Here is a 20501-nt window from a genome sequence, read left to right as displayed (position 1 = left end):
CACAGAGGCATGATGAATGATATGCCAAGAGGTTGTTATTTACTTGATTAGTGGTCTGGATGTCAGGATGTTGTTTGACGATGTGTGTGCACAAGGCTATTTTACTGCAAAGAGTAGAGCATTAGTGATCATCATGGCTTGTTTGTGCAATCTTGAATACCCAATCTCTGGAAAATCAAACCATACCACTGCATTCAGCTTGTGTTTCCACTGTTTTTTTTTTTTAATAAGTTCAGATAACAGAAACATTTATTATATGAAAAGAAACAGACGCTAATGAAAATTTGCTTACATCCTTAAGAATAAGAGACAAGGCAATGAATTTTCACCTGCTAATTTCTTGTCAAAGTTTCCACATGTAGTTACTGGTATGTGAAATTATGTCAGAGTTTGTTTTTTTTAATCACCTCAGTAGTTGTTGAAGTTTATTTGCCTCTGATACAATGTATTATGATGTGAGGAGATGGGTGGAGAAGCTGGTGGATATCTACTATAATAATACTCGAAGTTGTTGTTGTTGTCGCGGCCTTATGTATTTCCTGTTTTATTCCGGCGTTGCTGGTTTTTCTATCTCCTCCCGAGCCGTCGGCTCCGGGCAGCTGCGACCGGTGCCGTCGGCCGCAGGAGAGTATCCTGCATCGAATGGCGCGGGTTCCGTCCCCGCTCCGCCTCCGTGTCGACGTCGAGGACGAAAAAGAAAAATTAATTAGATAGATGCATAATGCATTTTTGTGCGTGACGAAAGAGCCGAGCGTTTTAATATTCATCGAACCTGCGCTGGACTCCAGCTTTCACGACCGTTCATCTATTAGCTTGCAGAGACAGTGGGATACTAAAGATGATGGATGCAGCGAAATCTCTGACATCTTCCGGCGGACGCGCACGCACACACACAATGTACCTCACAGAACTCTACACACTCTACACTGTGTGTATTAGTTCTGTGATGTACTTTTGCCTCCGCCTGTTGTACGTGTATGTAATGTATTGACGATGGTTACACGAAGTACGATATCTAGATCTGCGTGCGAGTGATATGGACTACAAGAGCATTTACGTACAGTTCGCCATTGGCGTCCCCAAATGAAAACAATGAACGTTGTTATTTAATTGTATTTTGCACAACTGCAGAATACTATGCAGCTCAGGTACGTCATGTAGTTTGCTCGCCGTTTGCTCTCAAGTCCGATGTCATTGTGCGCAGACTGTTTAGGACGCGGCTAAATATATTTGCCGATCGTACCCTTCCATATCAGATCACACGCGCAGCTGTGTCCATTCGTTTATTGCAGTCGCAGAGCTGCTGTAATCATACATATTCATAAGATGAGCGGACGTAGGGGAAAACCTCGCTTTGCCGACCGCCTATTTTTAAAATTACAAGTGGAAATAGAATGTGTGGTTCTATGGTCTATCAAACCAAGTTTTGGTGACCAAAAAAAAAAAAGAAAACAAAAAAGAGGGAGCAAATGAGGACGAATACATCATTCTTCTTTCTTCCATAACATGGGGAAAAATATTAAAGAAAAAAAATGAGGTCGTGAGACCCTACTCCCACGGGTGCCTATTAAACCTGATGACTATGATCTCCCCCTCCCCAAATAATAACAATGATAATAATAATAATAATAATAACAATAATAATAATAACAATAATAGGAGCAATAATTGTAGGCCTAATATTAATTATGATAATGTACAGTCTGAAGCAGATGATGGCTTTATGATAGACACAAGCCAAGTTTTGGTGATTAAAAACAAAAAGAAGGGAGCAAATGAAGACGAAAATATTTTATTTTTCTCTCATAACGTGGGGAAAAGAAATATGAAAAAAAAAACCGAGGCCTTGAGACCAGCCGTAGATTCCCGCGGGTGCCTGCGTGGATGCAAGAGCAGGGGGTAATCAAAGTCATAGTGTTGATATCTTCCCGTTTCGACGGGAACAATCTGTGGGCAGAACTATCGGGGAATCTCATTTGCGTTTTTGGTAATTTTCCCTGAATGTTTTTGTTTGTTTGTTTGTTTTTTGCCCTGCGGAGGTGGAAATGTGTGTGTGCGTGAGGGGGGGGGGGTGAGGGGCAACAAGACAACTGTTGGACTTCAACGGGTGCAAATAATCCCTCGAAACTCAAGTTCTATAATAATTAAAAGCAAGTAGTGGCGGGAATGATCCCTACCAATGGACCGGATCGCCGGGCACATACTACAAAAATGTATCATTAAATTTCTGGGAAGGGTGGTCATTTAGAAGACAGCACAATTAACGAAAGAATGAGAAGACTTTTCTTTTTATTTCTTTAATAAAAATTTGCAAAATCGTATTATGCAAAAAAAAAATAAAACCCCTCAGACCCGTGGATTTCCACGGGTGCTGCTAGTCTGTATTATAATGGCGCAGGATATGGAAACCTGGAGAAGGACATTTCAGTGCTCCAACGGCAGAAATGCTATGGGTGTGACCTGACCTGACCTGACCTGATATTTATAATTTAAGAGGGCAGTTTGAAAGATGCTTTAGTTGTATATCATTCAATATGCAGTTTGTGTACTTTTGACTAGGGAGAGATTGTGTAGGTAGTGTTCATTGTATGTCATGACTTAGAGCAATGGCTTTGATTGCTCATTAGTGTTGAAATGCAAGGAAGATGTTCTCACTTTCCAGTTAAAGGCTCATGTACTCAGCAGAGACTATTCAATTACTCTTTCAATTCAATTTGTAATCTTTGGTTAACTTTATTTATGTTGTTGCTGTTGTTGTCATGAGCAGCTCACTGGTGGAAGAAATCAGGAAGACCCTGTGTGCACTCTGCCAAGGAGACCAGACGGCCATTTCGCCTGATTCACTCTTCTCCGTCATGTGGAAGATCTTTCCAAGGTTCAGGTAACCTCTTTCACCACAGCTCCCTCAGTCACCGTTCTTCGATTCTGGCATGTTTTGTTTGCCTTGCAAGCAGTGTGCTTGGGAATTGTCAGTGTCTTGTTATGTCCTGTTGGAATGGTGATGTATAAACAGTTTAAAAGAGTAATGTGCTTGTATAGGATTTTTTTCAAAGATCTAATCTCAATCCTTGATGGTTAGTTCAAATGTTTGGGATTTAGTGTAAAAGACCAGTTTGTTAAGTTCTGTCTCTGGAAGCATGCATTGAGTTTCTGGCTGTCTGTCTATCTATCTATCCATCCATCTATCCATCTGTCTATCCATCTATCTATCTTTATATCTATCTCTAGTTGTCTGTCCATCTATCAAACATCTACCCATCCATCTATCTTTTGTCTGTCTGTCTGTCAGTCTGTTTGTCCATCTATCTATCTATCTATCTATCTATCTATCTATCTATCTATCTATCTAGCTATCTATCTGTCTATCCATCTATCTATCTATCTATCCACCTACAGTGCACTCCCGTTATAACGAACACGGTTATAACGAAATTCCGGTTATAACGAAGTAAAAATTTGGGCTGCAATGTCATCCACTCTATGTATTTTTATCGTTAATTTGTTCGGTTATAACGAAATTCCGATACAACGAAAGAAAACTGCCGGTCCCGAGGACTTCGTTATAACGGGAGTCCACTGTATCTATCTATCTGTCTATGTAACTAGCTATCTGTCTGTCTGTCTGTCTATCTATCTATCTATCTATCTATCTATCTATCTATCTATCTAACTAGCTATCTGTCTGTCTGTCTGTCTGTCTGTCTATCTATCTATCTATCTATCTATCTATCTATCTATCTATCTATCTATCTATCTATCTATCTTTCTGTCTATCTTTCTACATTGCTCATCTGCAAATTTGTCAATCCATTCAATGTAACATGTCCATCTGATTACCAGGGGTTACCAACAACAAGATGCCCATGAGTTCATGCGGTACCTGCTGGACAGACTGCACACAGAGCTGCAGGGTACATACTGGCCTAACAACCCCCGCAAGCAGACCAACGGCCACGCCACCATCATCAGCCTCATCTTTGGTGGTCACCTACACAGCGAGGTCATGTGCCGGCCGTGTGGGTCGCTCTACCAGAAAATCGACCCCTTCCTAGGTAAGGCAGCTTTTCTCCCACCATACTTTTCTCTAGTCATAGCATAGCAAGTGGCAGAAAAACTTGCCATAAAATTATCTTGACATATGGCCCTTCCCAGTGTGATTATCTTTAGATTAAATTCCATTCTAAGATTGTCGAATAGTTGACCTGTATGTGACATTATGTGACAGTGAAGTCAACTTTCCTGCAGTAAATGTAACACTTACCCAAATTCAAATAGTTTGTTTTCTTGAAAGGAACAATAATTTTATACCAAGCTTCTTTGTTTATTCTTTTTTTTTAAGCTGGTAGGAGGGGGTTGATTTTTCAAACTAGAGTTAGAGGCTACTTGAAGCTTCAAATGCCAACCTTTCTGTCCTGTACAATTTATCACAGTATTTCATTCAATGAACTGAACATTTTTCCCCTACAAGGCAGGAGGGTAGGTTAGCCATGAAACCAAATCAAAGAAACTTCAAGGAACATGCTCAATTAACACCCCAAGTTATGAACATATTGTGACCTTAACTTTAAACTCTACCTGTTCTCCCAACACCCAAGTTCAGCTTCAGACAAAATGGTGGTGACAAATAAAAGGAACCTGCTAAAGATGTTTGTCATCTTTGAGCAGTGATTACACCAATGTACATTTTGTTAATGACATTAGTCATCCTGTTTTATCACTTCCTGTTCTATCATTGCAGATGTATCATTAGATATACCAGAGAGGTTCAGACCGAGGAGTAAAAACAAGGATGGGGCACAAGTGTGTAGATTACAAGGTAAAAAAAATGAATGCCACACAGTTTTGTTGATTCATTGATTTAAGATGGTCTGCTGTCAAAAGATTTGCCTATGGTGAAAGTGCCGTGGTCTAGAATGGAAACCATGTTGTATTATCTATTCCATCATGTTGTCAAAGGGCATGTCATTTTGGTGTTTTCCTCCTTCTCTGTCTGCCTTTGCATGTTCGGTGATTTTGATAATGGCATTGGTCCCATTGCCAAAGAAACCTGTCCTGAGTAAAGAATACATTACGTTTTTGCTGACCCAAAGATGTCAGTGGTCAAGAAAGCATGTCATGGTCTCTTCCTACAATTGGGAGATGTAACCCCTTGACAGCCTCCCTGACCAGCCGTGACCGTCCTTTTTGAAAAATCACTGAATCACGCATGACCATGCACTACCTCTCCTTGTGTGTGTGTGTGTGTGTGTGTGTGTGTGTGTGTGCACTTACCCATGGTGTAAAACGAGGACACGCATACAAACTTTACATTTTAACCGAGGACGTCCTTGGTGCGCAGACCATTCCAAACGGTCTGCTTTTGCATGCTTTTGCATGTAGGGGTACATGCTTGTAGGTCCTCGATTAGCATTATTGTAATAAGTCCTCGGGTGACAAGAGTCCTACTGACACACAGGTCCTCGGTTATGCGGTAACATTCTTATGGGTAAAACAGGTCCTCGGTTTCCACCATAGACGCGTATGTGTGTGCGTGTGTGTGTGTGTTGTGACAATGCCTGTGCCTGATTGATATCATCCCACTATCACCACAGATGATTCAAAGTTAAAAGAAAGAATTCAAGAAATGATTCATGTTCTAAAGGACAAATGGTTTACAGCCAAAATTTGACATTCCTTTCTTCCAGTCCCAATGATCTCATTCCGCTATAATTGGGATAGAATCTTTCAAGATTGCTGAAATGATGTTTCTTTTTAACGCTTTGTTTTATTGTCCCCTCCTGTGTAGACTGTTTTCAAAGTTTCATCGAGGTGGAAGAGCTTGAAGAGTCGGAACACTACATGTGCCCAAAGTGCCAGCAGAGGCAGCCGTCAACGAAGAAGTTCTGGCTCAAGTCTATTCCAAATGTAAGAGGAGGGATAACTAAAAGATACCATATCACCAGTTGCCGCCAAATGCTCCCCTCTCTGCGAAATGTGGTTGCTGTCACCAAACTATTCTTAATGACAGACACCCTTCTGCATTTTGGATTAGTTATCTGCTCTAAACCGTCAGAAAAGAAGGCAACAAGTTGTCATGTCAGTGTTTTCAAACTCTACTGTAAGCAACAGATGGTCTTATGTGCTCATCAGCAGTCTTAGTCACGTGTCCTAAATTTGCCCATGGTGTTGGTGTAAGATCTCATAAGCAGAAACCTTGTGAGCCAGACTTTATTCAAGAAGCATTTATGGATGAAATTCGGCTGACACCTTCAGTTTCCATTCTCTGCAGTCTTTCTCACACTAGTGGCTCTTTTTGCCTCCTGACAGGTGCTATGTATACATCTAAAACGGTTCACGTGGACGGGGTTCCTACGGACCAAGATCGACACCTATGTGCAGTTTCCCATCAAGGGCCTTGATATACAGCCGTTCATTCTAGCATCAGAGGTGAGTTAGTTACGGGGTGGGGGGGGGGGGGGGTCAAGAAAGTGCTTACTATGTAGTTGCTAATTGATGATTTATACACAGTGTATTTATTATTGCAACCACCTTTGCCAGAGTTACATGAAGCGGACTCAAATTTGGCATATGAATGAGCAGCTTAGTCTGAATTCTTTGTCTTCAGTGCAGAAGATGTTCATCATGGTGGTAGTAACTGAAAGAATAAAGCTAATCTTTTATCTCAAAAAGTGAGATAAACACGAAAAAATGTGTCTTCGATCTGTGGTATTGCCAGAAACACCGTTGGTGCTCAAAGGGGGCTGAAAAAATTCAGATGACATCAGTGTGTCATTACCATATTGGGAGAGGCAGTTTACCCTTGAAACAATACTGCCAACTAGAATGTGAACACAGATTGCAAAGGACTGTAATGTAATCTGCAGAGAAGGTTGTACACAATCAGCACTATGTTCCTTGATGAACATTTTGCTGATATGACAGGAAATGATGTAGGACAACCAACCAAATACAACTGTATACTTATCTTGAATTATGTGGCAGAAATCTACCAGTTACGAATTCAAAAACAGAAATCCTGTTGTCCTTGTGCAACACTTTGCACTTCACAGTGATAGAATATCAAGATTGAATTCATAAGTAGGACTAAAATTATATTCTGTGTGGTAGGAAACCAAATCCAAGTATGCATGTCTTTTACAATTGTACCATGCATACTATATATGTGTGAATCTATTGTATGAAGATCAGCTGAGAGAGAGATCTCAAATTTGACTGGTATTTATCTCTCAAACAAATGGTATATATCTCTCAAACAAATGACAGACATGGTGGCAAATTTTTATTCTCATCAAAATTCTGCATTGCTTAAGATATTGTAAAGATAGGATGTGTGAGAAACTTTGATGTCCAACGCACTATTGAAAATAACAGCCTAATTGACTCAGTGTGGAGCTGACCCTAGTTGAATTCCAACAGAAATAGAAAATTTCAGCAAATATCATACCAGAAATATACGCCCCCCAAAAAAGAAACAATTGCTGTCTTATGGTATGTACATGTTTCCTTTTGTTTGTTTGTAAAGAATGATTGCTGATTAGAGAAAGGCTAACAAATTTTGCAAAATGATGCCGAGTGTGATTGTTTAGCCACATCAATCAAGCATATGACTGCTCATTTACTTTGACATGTTGTCTTTCACAGTGCAAAGATGAAAATATGAGCACAACAGCCTACGACCTTGCTGCCGTGATTGTCCATCAAGGATCAGGGTAAACTTGTTTTCCTACGCCTGAAATTAATCGTAATGTGACTGTTCATGTTTTTGTTTGTTTTTTTTTGGTTTTTTTTTGTTTTTTTTTGATAGAGCTCAAAGAGTTATGATGACTTCTTTTTTTAAGTAGTGAAAAAGTCTTTGTACTTGGATTGTCACAGACAGTCATCTACATATAAATATTTAGGAACAAATGTTCATGCTTATTTGACATCTCACTGGGCCATAACCTGTGGACTGCTAATTATGCAAAATTTACCATCACATGAACATAATACTGTAAAACGAGGAATTTTTGTGTGCATTTTAATTTCGCGAATTTCGCGAGCGCCAAGATTCGCGAAATTAAAATGCACGCGAAAGTTCTTGTCTACACTATATGCATTGAATGCCAATGGCAGTTCGCGAAAATTTCATGCCGCAAAAAAAGGCCGTCGGCTCCAATTCGCGAAAAATTCATGCCGCAAATATATCATGTTTTACAGTATACTTGTAGCAGGATGTAATGGTGATAAGAAAGCATGAAATATGCTGCCGATTAGTGATAGAAGTGTGGGTTTTAGGAAGGGTTTGATCTAAGTTTTCGTCGTCAGAGGTATTTATGCTTTGGATGTGAAATGGGACTTGCTACGATGACTTGATCGATTAATGCGCTTGATAAAATGTCTAATCTTCCCCTTGCAGGGCTGGATGCGGACACTACATTGCATTTGCCGTCCATGATGGTAAGACTCTCCCTTCTCTCGTTTGTTTATAATGTCAACCCTTTCAGCCGTGCTCAACTTGTTAGTGAGAGGAATACAAAATGCTGTTTACATCCATGGTAGATTTGCAATTTTATTTTCGTGAATTTTGTAAGTCCTCAGATATTTGCAAATACAACAACTTTCCAAAATATTGCCTCCTGAAGCACAAAAATGCACTGCGTGTAGTCTCCAAGTGTGGAAAAGCTTTTCTTCTGAAAAGGGAAAAGACATACATTTTATTCCATCACTGTGGGTCTTGATTATGAATTCAACCATTCATAAATTCAACCACCCCTGATATTGTCTTGCAACTCCCATTATGCAAAATGTCATACCTGCAAAGTATATGCCGCATACAGTGTCTGACTGATAAATGTGATAGCATAATTGGAATTGTGTATTCAGTGTTTGTTACTCTTTAGGAAGAAGAACGAGGAAGAGGATAAATGATTAGGACTTTTTCATGTGAAGTTGTACATCTTGTCTGCATATTCTTAGATTTCTCTAACATGTTGCTGGTAATGAATATATTAGGTGAAGATTAGGGCTAGGGCTGTGTTTGTGGGGAGAATTTATGTTTGGCTTCGTGTGCAGATATTTTGTGGGAGCAATTGTCGTAGGAGCAAATGTCGTGGAACCATCTTGTGCACGTTATGAAAGTTGAATGTTTGCTAGTCCTGTATATTAAAAAGCTGGTAGAGGATACAAAAATCATCTATTTTGGACGAGGTAAGGTTGTATCTCAAGAAAAATAATCATTACAGTACTGAACCCCAGCTGCCTGATCTAACTACACCATTCTATCTTATTCCCCTGTGTCTATAACTTTTTCTCATCCCAGGCCAGTGGTACTGCTTCAATGACAGCACAGTGACACCAGTGGAGGAGAAGGTGATCTCCCGCTGCAAGGCCTACATCCTCTTCTACGTCAGTCGCCAGTTCAGAGACGACTTCCTCTCTCTCTCCAGCATCCACAATGGAAACATTCCCTCGTAGTAACAAGTCCTGCTAACCAGTGCTTATCCTAGAGAGCTAATGGACTCAAAATAACCTATATATTTTTTAGGAAGACAAAAAATATATATATATATGCTAATTGATGAGAGAAATGAATGATCTGTGTTCTCAGACAAAAAAAAAAAAAAAAGACGACAAATTATCCCTCTGACATGACACAATGTGATATCATTCTTGGTATCAGCTGGCTTAGCCGCACCATCGTAATAGTCTGTGTGAGAGGAGGACTTTGTGAATGAATGTTAGAAGGGAGATAGGCAGCGGTGTGTGCCTAGGAACAGAGCAGCAGGTGATGCTGAGATAGATGACCAATCGTGGTGGGTATCGGGGCGTGTGTCCCCTTCGTAGAGAGATAGGGATAGAAGTGACCATCCTGCAGTGGTGCATGTCAGTTAGGAGAGTAAGATTACATGATTTACAGCTTTCACGGCATTCATCACCTTTTACACAAAATGCAGTTTACGACTCGAGTCTGGCACCCTTTTTTTTTTCCTGTTCAATTGGTGTCAGACACTTCAGTCTATGTCTGCACGGGGATGTTTGTCGAAGTTATCCAACAACCACGGCAACCTTCCTGCCTTAGTCAACCTGCGTTACTGATTATTCTTTGCAGAAATGTGCATGTTTGTTTCTCTCTTAGAGCGCACCCAAATTTAGTTAAGAGTACGGCAGCCGACTCCATCTACCGCTTGCTGTTGTACTGGCTGTGGTCACACGAGGGCGGCACAGTGGCTCATTGCTGCAAGGCCAGTGCATCATTATGCCAGTGAGGATGACAGATAGTAGTAGGGTATTCATTTAAAGGAAGGTCATTGCGACCTCTTTATCATATGCTTTCACAAATCATTAAGTGAAGACAGACCCTTAATTTGCTGGTTTGCATCTCAAAATTGCACATCAATCATACTTTCTCTGTGAAATGTAGCCGCCCCTCAGAGTGTCGAGGTGAAGAATCTAAAGGGTTTGGTTGCATCATATTTTACGCCAAAGGAGTGCCACATCAGATACCGTCTATTGTACAGAGTACCGTCAACCTAGTGTACAAGGGGATATTGGAGTTTTCAGACAATGCTGTCAGATACTATTGAAGGGGACGATAATGATACGAGGCTTTAATGTGTTTCTTTATTATTTTGAAATTGCATGAAACTCGAATATCTCTTCATTTAAGAATCCTCTCTTTCTGTCTCTGGCAACCGAAACAGGGTAAATCATATTCTCATTCACCAAGTTGTCTTGACCACTTCACTTACACTGCATTCATTATTAGCTTCATGCTCCTTATATGTGACAGTGATATTTCAGAATGTGATCACATTATTTACTTATTTATCTGCCACCCTCTGGATACAGACCTCCTGAGAAAGAATCTAGCATTACCAACTGGACACTGTATGTCTTTGATTTCGAGCTTCGATGTCACAGTTTGTAAAGAAATTTTTCAAACTACCATGAGGCACTGTCAAGAATGTTATTTTCTCTCACGGTAAAGAGACTACAGCTGCCCTTCCCATTCCCTTCCCCCTGTGTTTATTTTTCCATGGATGTTTCCGTGCTTTCTTCCTGGTTGGTTGGGGGGGGGGGGGGGGGGGGGTGTTAGTAATGGAGGTGGCACAAATATTTAGCATTAGTCATTTCCAGATTCTGGTGATAAGCCCGGACATACAGAGATTCACAATCCGTCCTTCCGTGCAGATGTAAACAGCGGAGTACGCTAGTAGAAAAGTGTGTGGGCTTGATGTGTGTGTCACAAAGCTTTTGGTGTTGGTTGCCATTCAAACTGTGAAAGGAGGAGGCTCTTTCTTGTCATGAAAAATAAAACATCTTTCCTGAATTTCAAAACTGCATCAATATGTGGGTCACATTGTGTTTGATGAATGCCCCATACGTCCTGCAAACCTTGACTGGGCTAAAGTTTTGGCATAGTCAACTTGGTTCATCTTTCCAAACCAACAACCCCTCCTGCTAAAAACAAACAAACAAACAAACAAACAAGCCTTTAGATATGTTTGTGTGTGTGTGTGTGTGTGTGTGTGTCTACATTGGGTTGAAACATTTGGCGAACATTCCTACTTTTTGAATTTCAAATTTCTTATTTTTCTTTCCTGAATAGGTTGCATTTTGCCAATTACAAAAGCATTGATACTGATGATAATTATTGACAGTAGCTGTCGAAATATGTGCTTACCGTACTTTCTAATGTACATTTAGAGATGTGTAACATGTTGAACCTAATGTTTCCTTTTAGTTGAGCACAAAGTGAAAAATTTGTGAGGCATGTTCATCTTCCAAATTGTTTTTGCAAAATAATTATAATTGCAAATTATTTTTAGAAATGTGGTGTATTAATTGATCTGTCTTAACAACTGGGAATAAATCCTCTTTATCTTCTCTTATTTGCCTATCCTTTCAACTGGTAAGGTATTCATACAGTGGTTGACTATTCACTCATACGTTAGCAATTCACACGGAATCTCTGATGTGCCAAAACAAGTAAGAACGTCACATTTGCAATATTTTAGCATCTTGGGTGCATTTGATGGATATTACAGTTCATATGGTCTTGAGCAAGTTTACAATTCTCTTTTCGAGGATACTCGCTATCACCTCACTAAAACCCAATGATTTTTGTACTGCTTTTCTGTTTTGTTTTAGGGTTGTTGGTTTTTTTTTTGTGTGTGTGTATGTGTGTGTTTGTGTGGGAGGAAGAGGGCTAGGGGACAGGTGTTCTCCACAAATATTTTATCACCATAGAAGACTAATTTGAGGCTTGGACAATATCCCTCCTAGTGTATCTGCAAGGAAATCTCCGAAGGAGCATCAAATGGCATGAAGTACACGTATGTGTCATCTGGCACCAGCTTGTTGGTTGGGATTGATGTAAGCCGTAAAATACAAGGCAGGTCAAGTCAGAAGAAATACTTACCTGGGAAAAATATAATTGTTTTTGGTACTAGTTGATAGTCCCAATGTATGTAACTGATGAGATGAATAGTATACATCCTAATGGGTTGTGTTTCCATGTTTTCAGTGAAAGAAACATCAGTATTTTATTCCATATTTTCCTCCCCATTAAATCTTCCTTCCCATGTGAATGTTCTCACAGGGGGCCCTTACAGTTCTACAGTTTGCTTTTCCCGTCGATTCCATACCCCTTGGTTTGGTTCAGTTAACAGTTCCAGATTGAATGTTTGGTGTTTGGGGAATTTGCCCCACCTTTGCATTGATCAAATGCAACTTTCTGTTTTAGGTGATAACACGGTGTAGGTACACATTAAGATTATTATTGCAGTTTGAAGATATGGGTAGGTATTTGCCCACCCCTTACACTCCACGCCATGTACAGTAGGGATATCAATTAACATGTGCTGTGTGAGAAACAGTTCTCTTTTCTCTTTACACACTTCACTGTGCCTCTGCAGCTACTTCACTGTCAACACCTGAAAATGGGACAGATTTTTCTTTTCTTTTAAAAAGTCTTAATCATGTAGGTACATGTATACTAACAGTCTATACAAATGTGCATTTGCAGGAAATAGAAACGCACAAATGCTGAATAGGATGTTGCCTGCGTACAGGAGTGTACATGCTTGCTACATTATGTTTCATTTGGCTATGAGAATCACTTTCGTCCTACTATGGGACTACTGATATGAGAGTGTATGAAAAATCTCGAAATCTTAGAATGTCAAAGGCATGGATGAAGCATTTCCAATGAAGATTTAGTTACTCTTGTGTCCTCTCTCTCCCCCTAATTGTGTTGCATGTGTGTAATCATCGTGTAATACAGTAAAGATAAAACTAAAAGTACACTAACAAGAAACGGTCAACCTTGCATAAATCAAATAATCGCCCGAGTCGAAGGTCTTTTCAAGTCCTCTTCTCTTTATATTCTACTGATTTTAATCCCTCACAAGTCGAATTTAAGTCGAAGCTATTTCTTCAGTCCAAATAGATTCGACTTGGCAAGTTTGAATGTAATAGGAAAGGAGTCCATAATACACTGTAGTTAGAACAATCATTGTTGGTATCATGCCCCTGTCTTCAATATATTTCTTGGAAAATCACTTTATGGAATTGATTTTTGGAATTAGCACTTAAACCCCCACAAAAAACAAGGAATGAATAGATGAATAAAAAAGGGTTAAGCGAATTTTGCCGCATGCGATTTCATTATTTTTTTTCTCAGTAATTCCCTCATGTAAGGAATCGGTGTTCTCTCCTGATAGATGTCCCTCCCCCAACGGACATGTTTGTGATTATCTGTTATTTTGTCGGCTTGTTTCTTGTAGAGAGAATTTGTTTGATCTCACGTCGTCGTCTTCAAAACTGAACTCAATGCCTTCGGAATCTAGGCTTCTGTAGACTCTACACCAGTGCTCGCCGTTAATTCAGCCTGATTTGTGAGCTGCTAACAGTACTATGACAACCACGAAATGCTCACTGCGGAATGAAATGCCTGGTGACGAAGCCTAGCTCACTCAACTGATTTTTACCTCACATTAAAGTACTGCTATGTGATAAAGTGTGTGGATTACAGAGAGGGGACAAAAATGTACATTTCTCAACAAGAATGTTGTGTTCATGTTTAAAATACAACTATACCTGTTGTAACAATGTGGCTTTATCAGTGTTTTTGCCCAAGCAGTGTTTACAGTTCTGATACTTGGTTTTTTCAGTGAAAGTCTGTCATACTGTAATAATTTTACTTTCAGGAGGGGGAAGTTTAATGAGTGTGGTACGTTTAGAAAGGAAATGTGTTAGCAGAGTTGCTCCTTGGACTGTGACTCCTTACCAGGATTGTATAGAATGCATTTGCGTGGTTGTTGGACTGCTGTACATAGAAAGATTGCACTACCGGGGTTTCTGTCGACCAGGAGTTCTTGCGTTAAAGCAACGCTGTCTGTGGAAATGAGGACCTAATCATTAACATGTACAAATACATGGAGATGTATGCAAGACCAATTAAAACCTTCAAGTAAAAAAACAAACAAACAAACAAATGTGAAATGTGCAATGGCTTGTTTGATGTAGATGATTTGTGTGCTCTCATGTGTGACTCGTTACGTGTGTGATCCCACAAAATAGTGGTGAGCTAAGTTATAACTGTGCAAAAGTTCACAGCTCACATATGAAAACACACAACTGAAAGAAGAAGAGTTTTGGTTTGCCTAAATTTGCGAGTAAGGTGGAAGTATTTTGCATGCATATGTATACAAGACATGTATGACAAGTGTGGTCAGATAAAAAGAAGATATACTAGTATATATACATACAATATAACTATATTGCCATCAATGACATAGAATGTTGACTAACAAATTCTCTCCTGCATAAATTTTTAGAATAGGATGTAATTAGACGAGTAAGAAAAAGAAAAGAAAAGGAAAACATATACTGTATATATATATATATATATATATATATATATACTATATTTATATATTTATATATACATCACACAAATTTTCGAGTGACTCGCTTTCTCAAGTGTTGATACTGAGAGAACAATCCCCGTTTTGCTTTTTATCTTATCTTGCCATGTGGACAACCTACTCAATATTGATATATATATATATATACTGTGTGTATATATATATATATATACTGTATACATATATATATATATATATATATGTATATGTATATATATATATTATATATATATATGTATATATGAAGAGTTTGTTTGCAAAAACCGATAAGTCCATATTTGCCAAATGGAGATATTTGCGATTAAAGGTCAAGAAAAATAAAGAGAATAATAAGAACATTTTTGCTTCTTTTGACCATAACTTCAAAAATGTACCTTTATATGCAGTGACCAATATATCATTAAAAAGGTATTATTTTGCACTTTATGACGGACACCGTACTTCAAAATCTTCAAAAATGGACTTATCGGTTTTTGCGAACAAACTCTTTATATAAATATATATACTGCACACAAATTTTCGAGTGACTCGCTCTTTCTCAAGTGTTAATACTGAGAGAACAATCCCCGTTTTGCTTGTTATCTTATCTTGCCAAAACGTGGACAACCTACTCAATATACATATATATATATATATATATATATACATATATATATATATATATATATATATGTATATATATATATATATATATATATATATATACATATATATATATATATATACATATATATATATATACATATATATATATATATATATATATATATATATATATATATATATATATACATATATATATATATATATATATATATATATATATATATATATATATATATACACATATACACATATACACACACACACACACTCACACACACACAGAGTATATGTTTTCTCTGTGTGTGTGTGTGTGTGGTTAAATCACTGACTAGCGAATAAACTCTTGTGGGTACTTCTATTGATGGTATGGAAATATCCACCACCACCATATTCTGGAAGGAAATTAAGATTTCCTGTTGGGAAGACGATGCATGGAAGAAAAAAAATGGATAGACAACCAACTAAAGTAATATACCTGCATCGCCCTACACATATTTGAAATCTATTCTGGCATTTACAAACGGGGGACAAAAAGTAGAATTCTATCAACCCTTGGCTTCAGTGGTGAATGTGAAATTTGTTTGAGACATAACTTAATGAGACACTGGCTTGTACTGATTTGGCTTGACTTGCAATGAATGTTGGCAGCAAATGCAATGTAGTATATAGAAAATGGATATGATATAAGGCAGAAAAAACAAGCATTTTATTATAATCCTTTAGAGGCAGATGTATTTGTTCAGAGGGAAATAGAGAGAAATGCTTTCTATTTCTAAGAGGCTCTGAACAAATATCTCTGCCCCTAAAGAGTGCCAGATGCACTGTGTTGGGGTTAGCCCTCTGTCTCTCTCTATCTACAAACCCCCAGATGTTGTAAACACTAATAACTTTTAATTAGTGTGCCACATTCACAAGCCTGACTCAACTCAACGACTTGCAAACTTCACACATTTTGTTCAAAAGTACAACCACGTATGAACTGATTGATATATCACAATACAGTGCACTCCCATTATAACGAACACGGTTATAATGAAATTCCATTTACAACGAAATGAAAATTCATGCTGCAACATTATTGGCTCTATGTTTGTTTGTTTTTCAGTTATAACATAATTTCGATATAACGAAAGAAAACTGCCGGTCCCAAGGAATTTGTTATAACGGGAGTCCACTGTATGCCACAACACACTGAAAGTGTCATAGCCACAATTTTGTCACAAAATTGACATCATAGAAAAGCTTGCAATTTTCTCTACAATTCCTCTCCTTACAATCTCTACAAGAAAAGACAGATATTTTTAATGAAATGACAGTGACATATGAAAATTCTCAAAATTTGGCTATAAGTGTTTGCATTATTTTTGGGCAAGGGAAGTGCAATGAGAAATATGTGAAGAGGTAAAAGTATGTGTAGAAATAGGCTCTGTGCACAGTCAAGGAATAAGACATTACCTACTGTAAAGGGTGTGTCTCAGTAGAGGAGACTTTGCCATGTCAGTCACTGCGACTCGTGCGACTCGAGAGACCAAAAAATGGCTTGCGCTCTCACCATGGAGACTCCGAGGCAACTTCAGAGATACAGTCATCATTGTGTAAGTCAGCCTCGCATAAGTCGAATAATGCCTAAGTCAAAGATCTTTTCAAGTCCCCTTCTCTTTATATTCTATTGATTTCAATCCCTCAGAAGTTAAATGTTCTCTACAACGGTATGTCGAAAGTATTTCTTCAGTCCAAACACAGCAGATTAGACTTAGGCATGGTTGTCTGTATCTCCAAATAAGATGACAATTCATCAGTCTCCCGTCCAGTGAGATACCCACTTTTTTCATCTTAAAGGTGCATAGTCCCAGTAGTGTAGAGGGCGTTGTTGATGATACTACCGATCATCATCAGCATTGATACGAAGATAGCCGAAGTTGAGCTGTCATCAAGAGTAAAGCGCGTAGGTGTTGCTAAGTAACGTTGCCTTTGTTGTCTTCTCTGCGCATCACTCAGTCTGTAGTAATGCCAGGGTGCGTGCATAATGTGCTTCTTATTATGACATCACAAAAGAAATTTGCTAAAGCTGTCATCCCCCTGAGCCAAATCATGAGCTGAACTGTGATCGGACTTCTTTGGACGCGGGGAAGTGGGCCACAGTGTAAGCGCCAAAGAGGAGTCGATAGCATAGGTCTCTATAGGAAACTTGCGCCGTGCGCCCACGTACGCATTTGACTAAAACACCGGGACCATGCACCTTTAATCCCTCCAGAGTCACCATGGCCTTCCTGTTGGACTGAGGCATTGTTACGCCTGGGTAGGCTTCCTATGGTAATGTGTACGTAAGAGCTCCCAGAAACATTCTCATAGAAAAGAGAAAACAGAAATTGTTGCAACTCCTTCACACCCCATGGCTCACACAAGAACACTTAAAAAACAAAGAAGACTTAATACAAGCTCAAATCTAAATGAAATAAACTTGCTTTATTTCACAAACTCTCAGTTGATATATACTTCCTGACAAAAACGTGTGTGATTTTCAACTTCTCCAGATATGTACGACTATATCTATATATATGTATAACATCAAAGCTGTAAAGACATTAAGAGGTAAAACACACGCAATACCAAGAATGCAGAATGAATGTCAGGTATCATGATTTTTGTGGCCTGTGATAAACATGTTAACATAGTCTCTGCATTATAATCTATATAACGACTATCACATCTCCATACATAAGCACTGGACACAACACCATCTGTTCGTGGAACATCATACAAAATATACACCCTCTACGCCTATTTGAACCTATTTCCAAAATTCAGTGCATTCACAAGCTCTTGTCAATCTATGCGCAAAATCCACTCACAATTGATTCAGTTTCTGATGCGATTCAGTTATTTCATGTTACAGCATACAGTTGTTACATCTTGCAACATGATTCTTTGGACTTTGCTCTCATATCTTTAACAGAAGTTTGGTTCCACAAGCTCTCATGTGTTATCTGCTCATTTGGCATTCTCTTCAATTACAAATTTAAACCATTACTTGCAGTACGTGTGCTATTTAAAGCATTTAATGTCATCAATTTGATCACACATATATGACAACCTGTCAGAATAGGTGGAAATGTTGCTTCATTGATTTTCTGCTGTCACTTTCATATACTACATGGTGGGGAAAAAACGGAGGATTTCAGGAGTACTTTCTCAATAGCTTCCATTTTAAAGATCTTTCAGCTCACAAATATTATCAGTTGATTGCTACTGACAAGACAGTACTTAAGTATGCCATTCAATATTAAACAAAAAGTGCATAGAGCTAGATTTACACACTGAAGAAAATGAACAGCTGTAGGTTGTTGTTTTTTCATGCATGCTTATGGCCTTTTTGTTGTTTTTTGTGGTTGTTTTGTCAGAAGAGAGAGAGAATGTTTCATGTTTCTCTCTGCACTGGACGAAATGTAAACAAGAAAACAGTTTCCACACAGATTAAACTAACATTCTTATTTGCAACATACCTTGTAAACTTGCCTGATATTCTTATAAATTATGAATTACAAATTGGATATAACAGCACTGCAGAATAAGATGTATTACTTTATCATTACATGTTATGTTACTACAAAACCTTGATCTACGGTCAAAACATTTAGAATGGCTGGGGAGCATAGACAAAACATTTTAATTAAGCCTCTTCTACTTTTGTTGCCATTATGTAATTTCCTCTGCACTGCCAGTGATCCAAATACCACGGTATTCTCTTTGTAACATATTTCACATGAAAAACATCACTGCAATGCATAGGGATCATCTGTCATGCTTCCTTACTCCAATGCCCAGACATTTGGACCTAGCCTCTGCACTCCCTTGTCACATATTAATCTCCATTTAAAGGGTGTGTACAGTTCTGGTCGAGGTGAGGATTTAGCTTTTAACGCTTTGTGAGATATTCAGAAACCACTCTATGAGATGTGCAATTCTAAGGGGTATCAAAAGTTTATTTGATGAAAATCGGTTTTGAAGTGGCTGAGATATCTAATAACAAGGTGAAACAAAGAAATCATAATAAAGTCGTGGCCTGCAGTCTTTTATTATTATCACTTTTTTGGGATATCTCAGCCATTTGAAAACCAATTTTCATCAAATAAATGTTGAATCCTTCTTAAAATAACATGCTCTTTCATATTTCATAAGAGGTTTCTCATTATCTCACTTAGGAATGTAAAAAACATGAATCCCCACCTCAACCAGTACTGTACAGCCCCTTTAAACATGTATGAAATCTTTGACATTAATTATCACAGTGAAGAGAACAGGCTCAAAGGTCATATGACTGTATGCTGATTCATATAGGGATAAAGGATGTGCTTTGCACACCCTTTTTAACAACTAATTAAAAAAAGAAACAAGTAAACAGCAGATACTGATGGTTACACGATAACCCGTAATATGACAGGTGGGACTACTGTAATACATATGTACTGTACTACTTTGAGGGCACTCTAATCATGTGGTATAACACACATGTATACATTTTGTAACACTCTAAAACAAGGTCTAACAACTGGCTTTAAGAATGGACATCACCTGATGCAACAAATCCATCTTTCCTCTTTACGATGAAAAAAGATTTACGCCAAAGGAGAGAGAAAAAAAAAAGTATTACAGGTATTTCCTTGCATGTCCCTCCCTGTGTAAACATATAAAGAAAATTGGAAATTGTTCAGGAATTCTGTGGCCAGCACTGCTCTGTACGTACATATCCTGTGCCTTACATCGACAGGAACTACACAATGGCTGGGACTATTACATCACACTCTTCGGCTTACATGCTTTACTCTATAAAGCTGGTTTACTGATTGCTGTCTACACCATATCATGTTTGAGCCAGATGCATGGGTCTGGCACGCAATTGAATGAATCGAAGGTGCATGCCCGACACATAAAGGAGTTCAAGTAGCTGATTCTATCAGTTGTCAACTATTAAGTACCGGTATACCT

General features: G+C 38.4%; 1 protein-coding gene across 1 annotated transcript in view; it reads left to right on the top strand.

The window, feature by feature from the left end:
- The window catches only part of LOC139739420 (ubiquitin carboxyl-terminal hydrolase 3-like), a 29817-nt gene extending 18794 nt beyond the window's left edge, over window positions 1-11023 (top strand). Inside the window, exons 8-15 of the mRNA XM_071650036.1 lie at window positions 2768-2881; window positions 3841-4052; window positions 4739-4816; window positions 5786-5904; window positions 6307-6426; window positions 7642-7709; window positions 8396-8436; window positions 9299-11023. Of these exons, the coding sequence (XP_071506137.1) occupies window positions 2768-2881; window positions 3841-4052; window positions 4739-4816; window positions 5786-5904; window positions 6307-6426; window positions 7642-7709; window positions 8396-8436; window positions 9299-9453 (907 nt within the window). The 3' untranslated portion in view covers window positions 9454-11023. The remainder of the gene's footprint in view (window positions 1-2767; window positions 2882-3840; window positions 4053-4738; window positions 4817-5785; window positions 5905-6306; window positions 6427-7641; window positions 7710-8395; window positions 8437-9298) is intronic.
- Window positions 11024-20501: the final 9478 nt, after the last annotated feature.

This window comes from Diadema antillarum, unplaced genomic scaffold, assembly GCF_040938485.1.
Source record: "Diadema antillarum isolate AM-2024a unplaced genomic scaffold, OU_Dant_1.0 seq00000798_RagTag, whole genome shotgun sequence".
In the NCBI taxonomy this organism is placed as follows: Eukaryota; Metazoa; Echinodermata; class Echinoidea; order Diadematoida; family Diadematidae; genus Diadema; species Diadema antillarum.
This window is presented reverse-complemented; position numbering and strand designations above follow the sequence as displayed.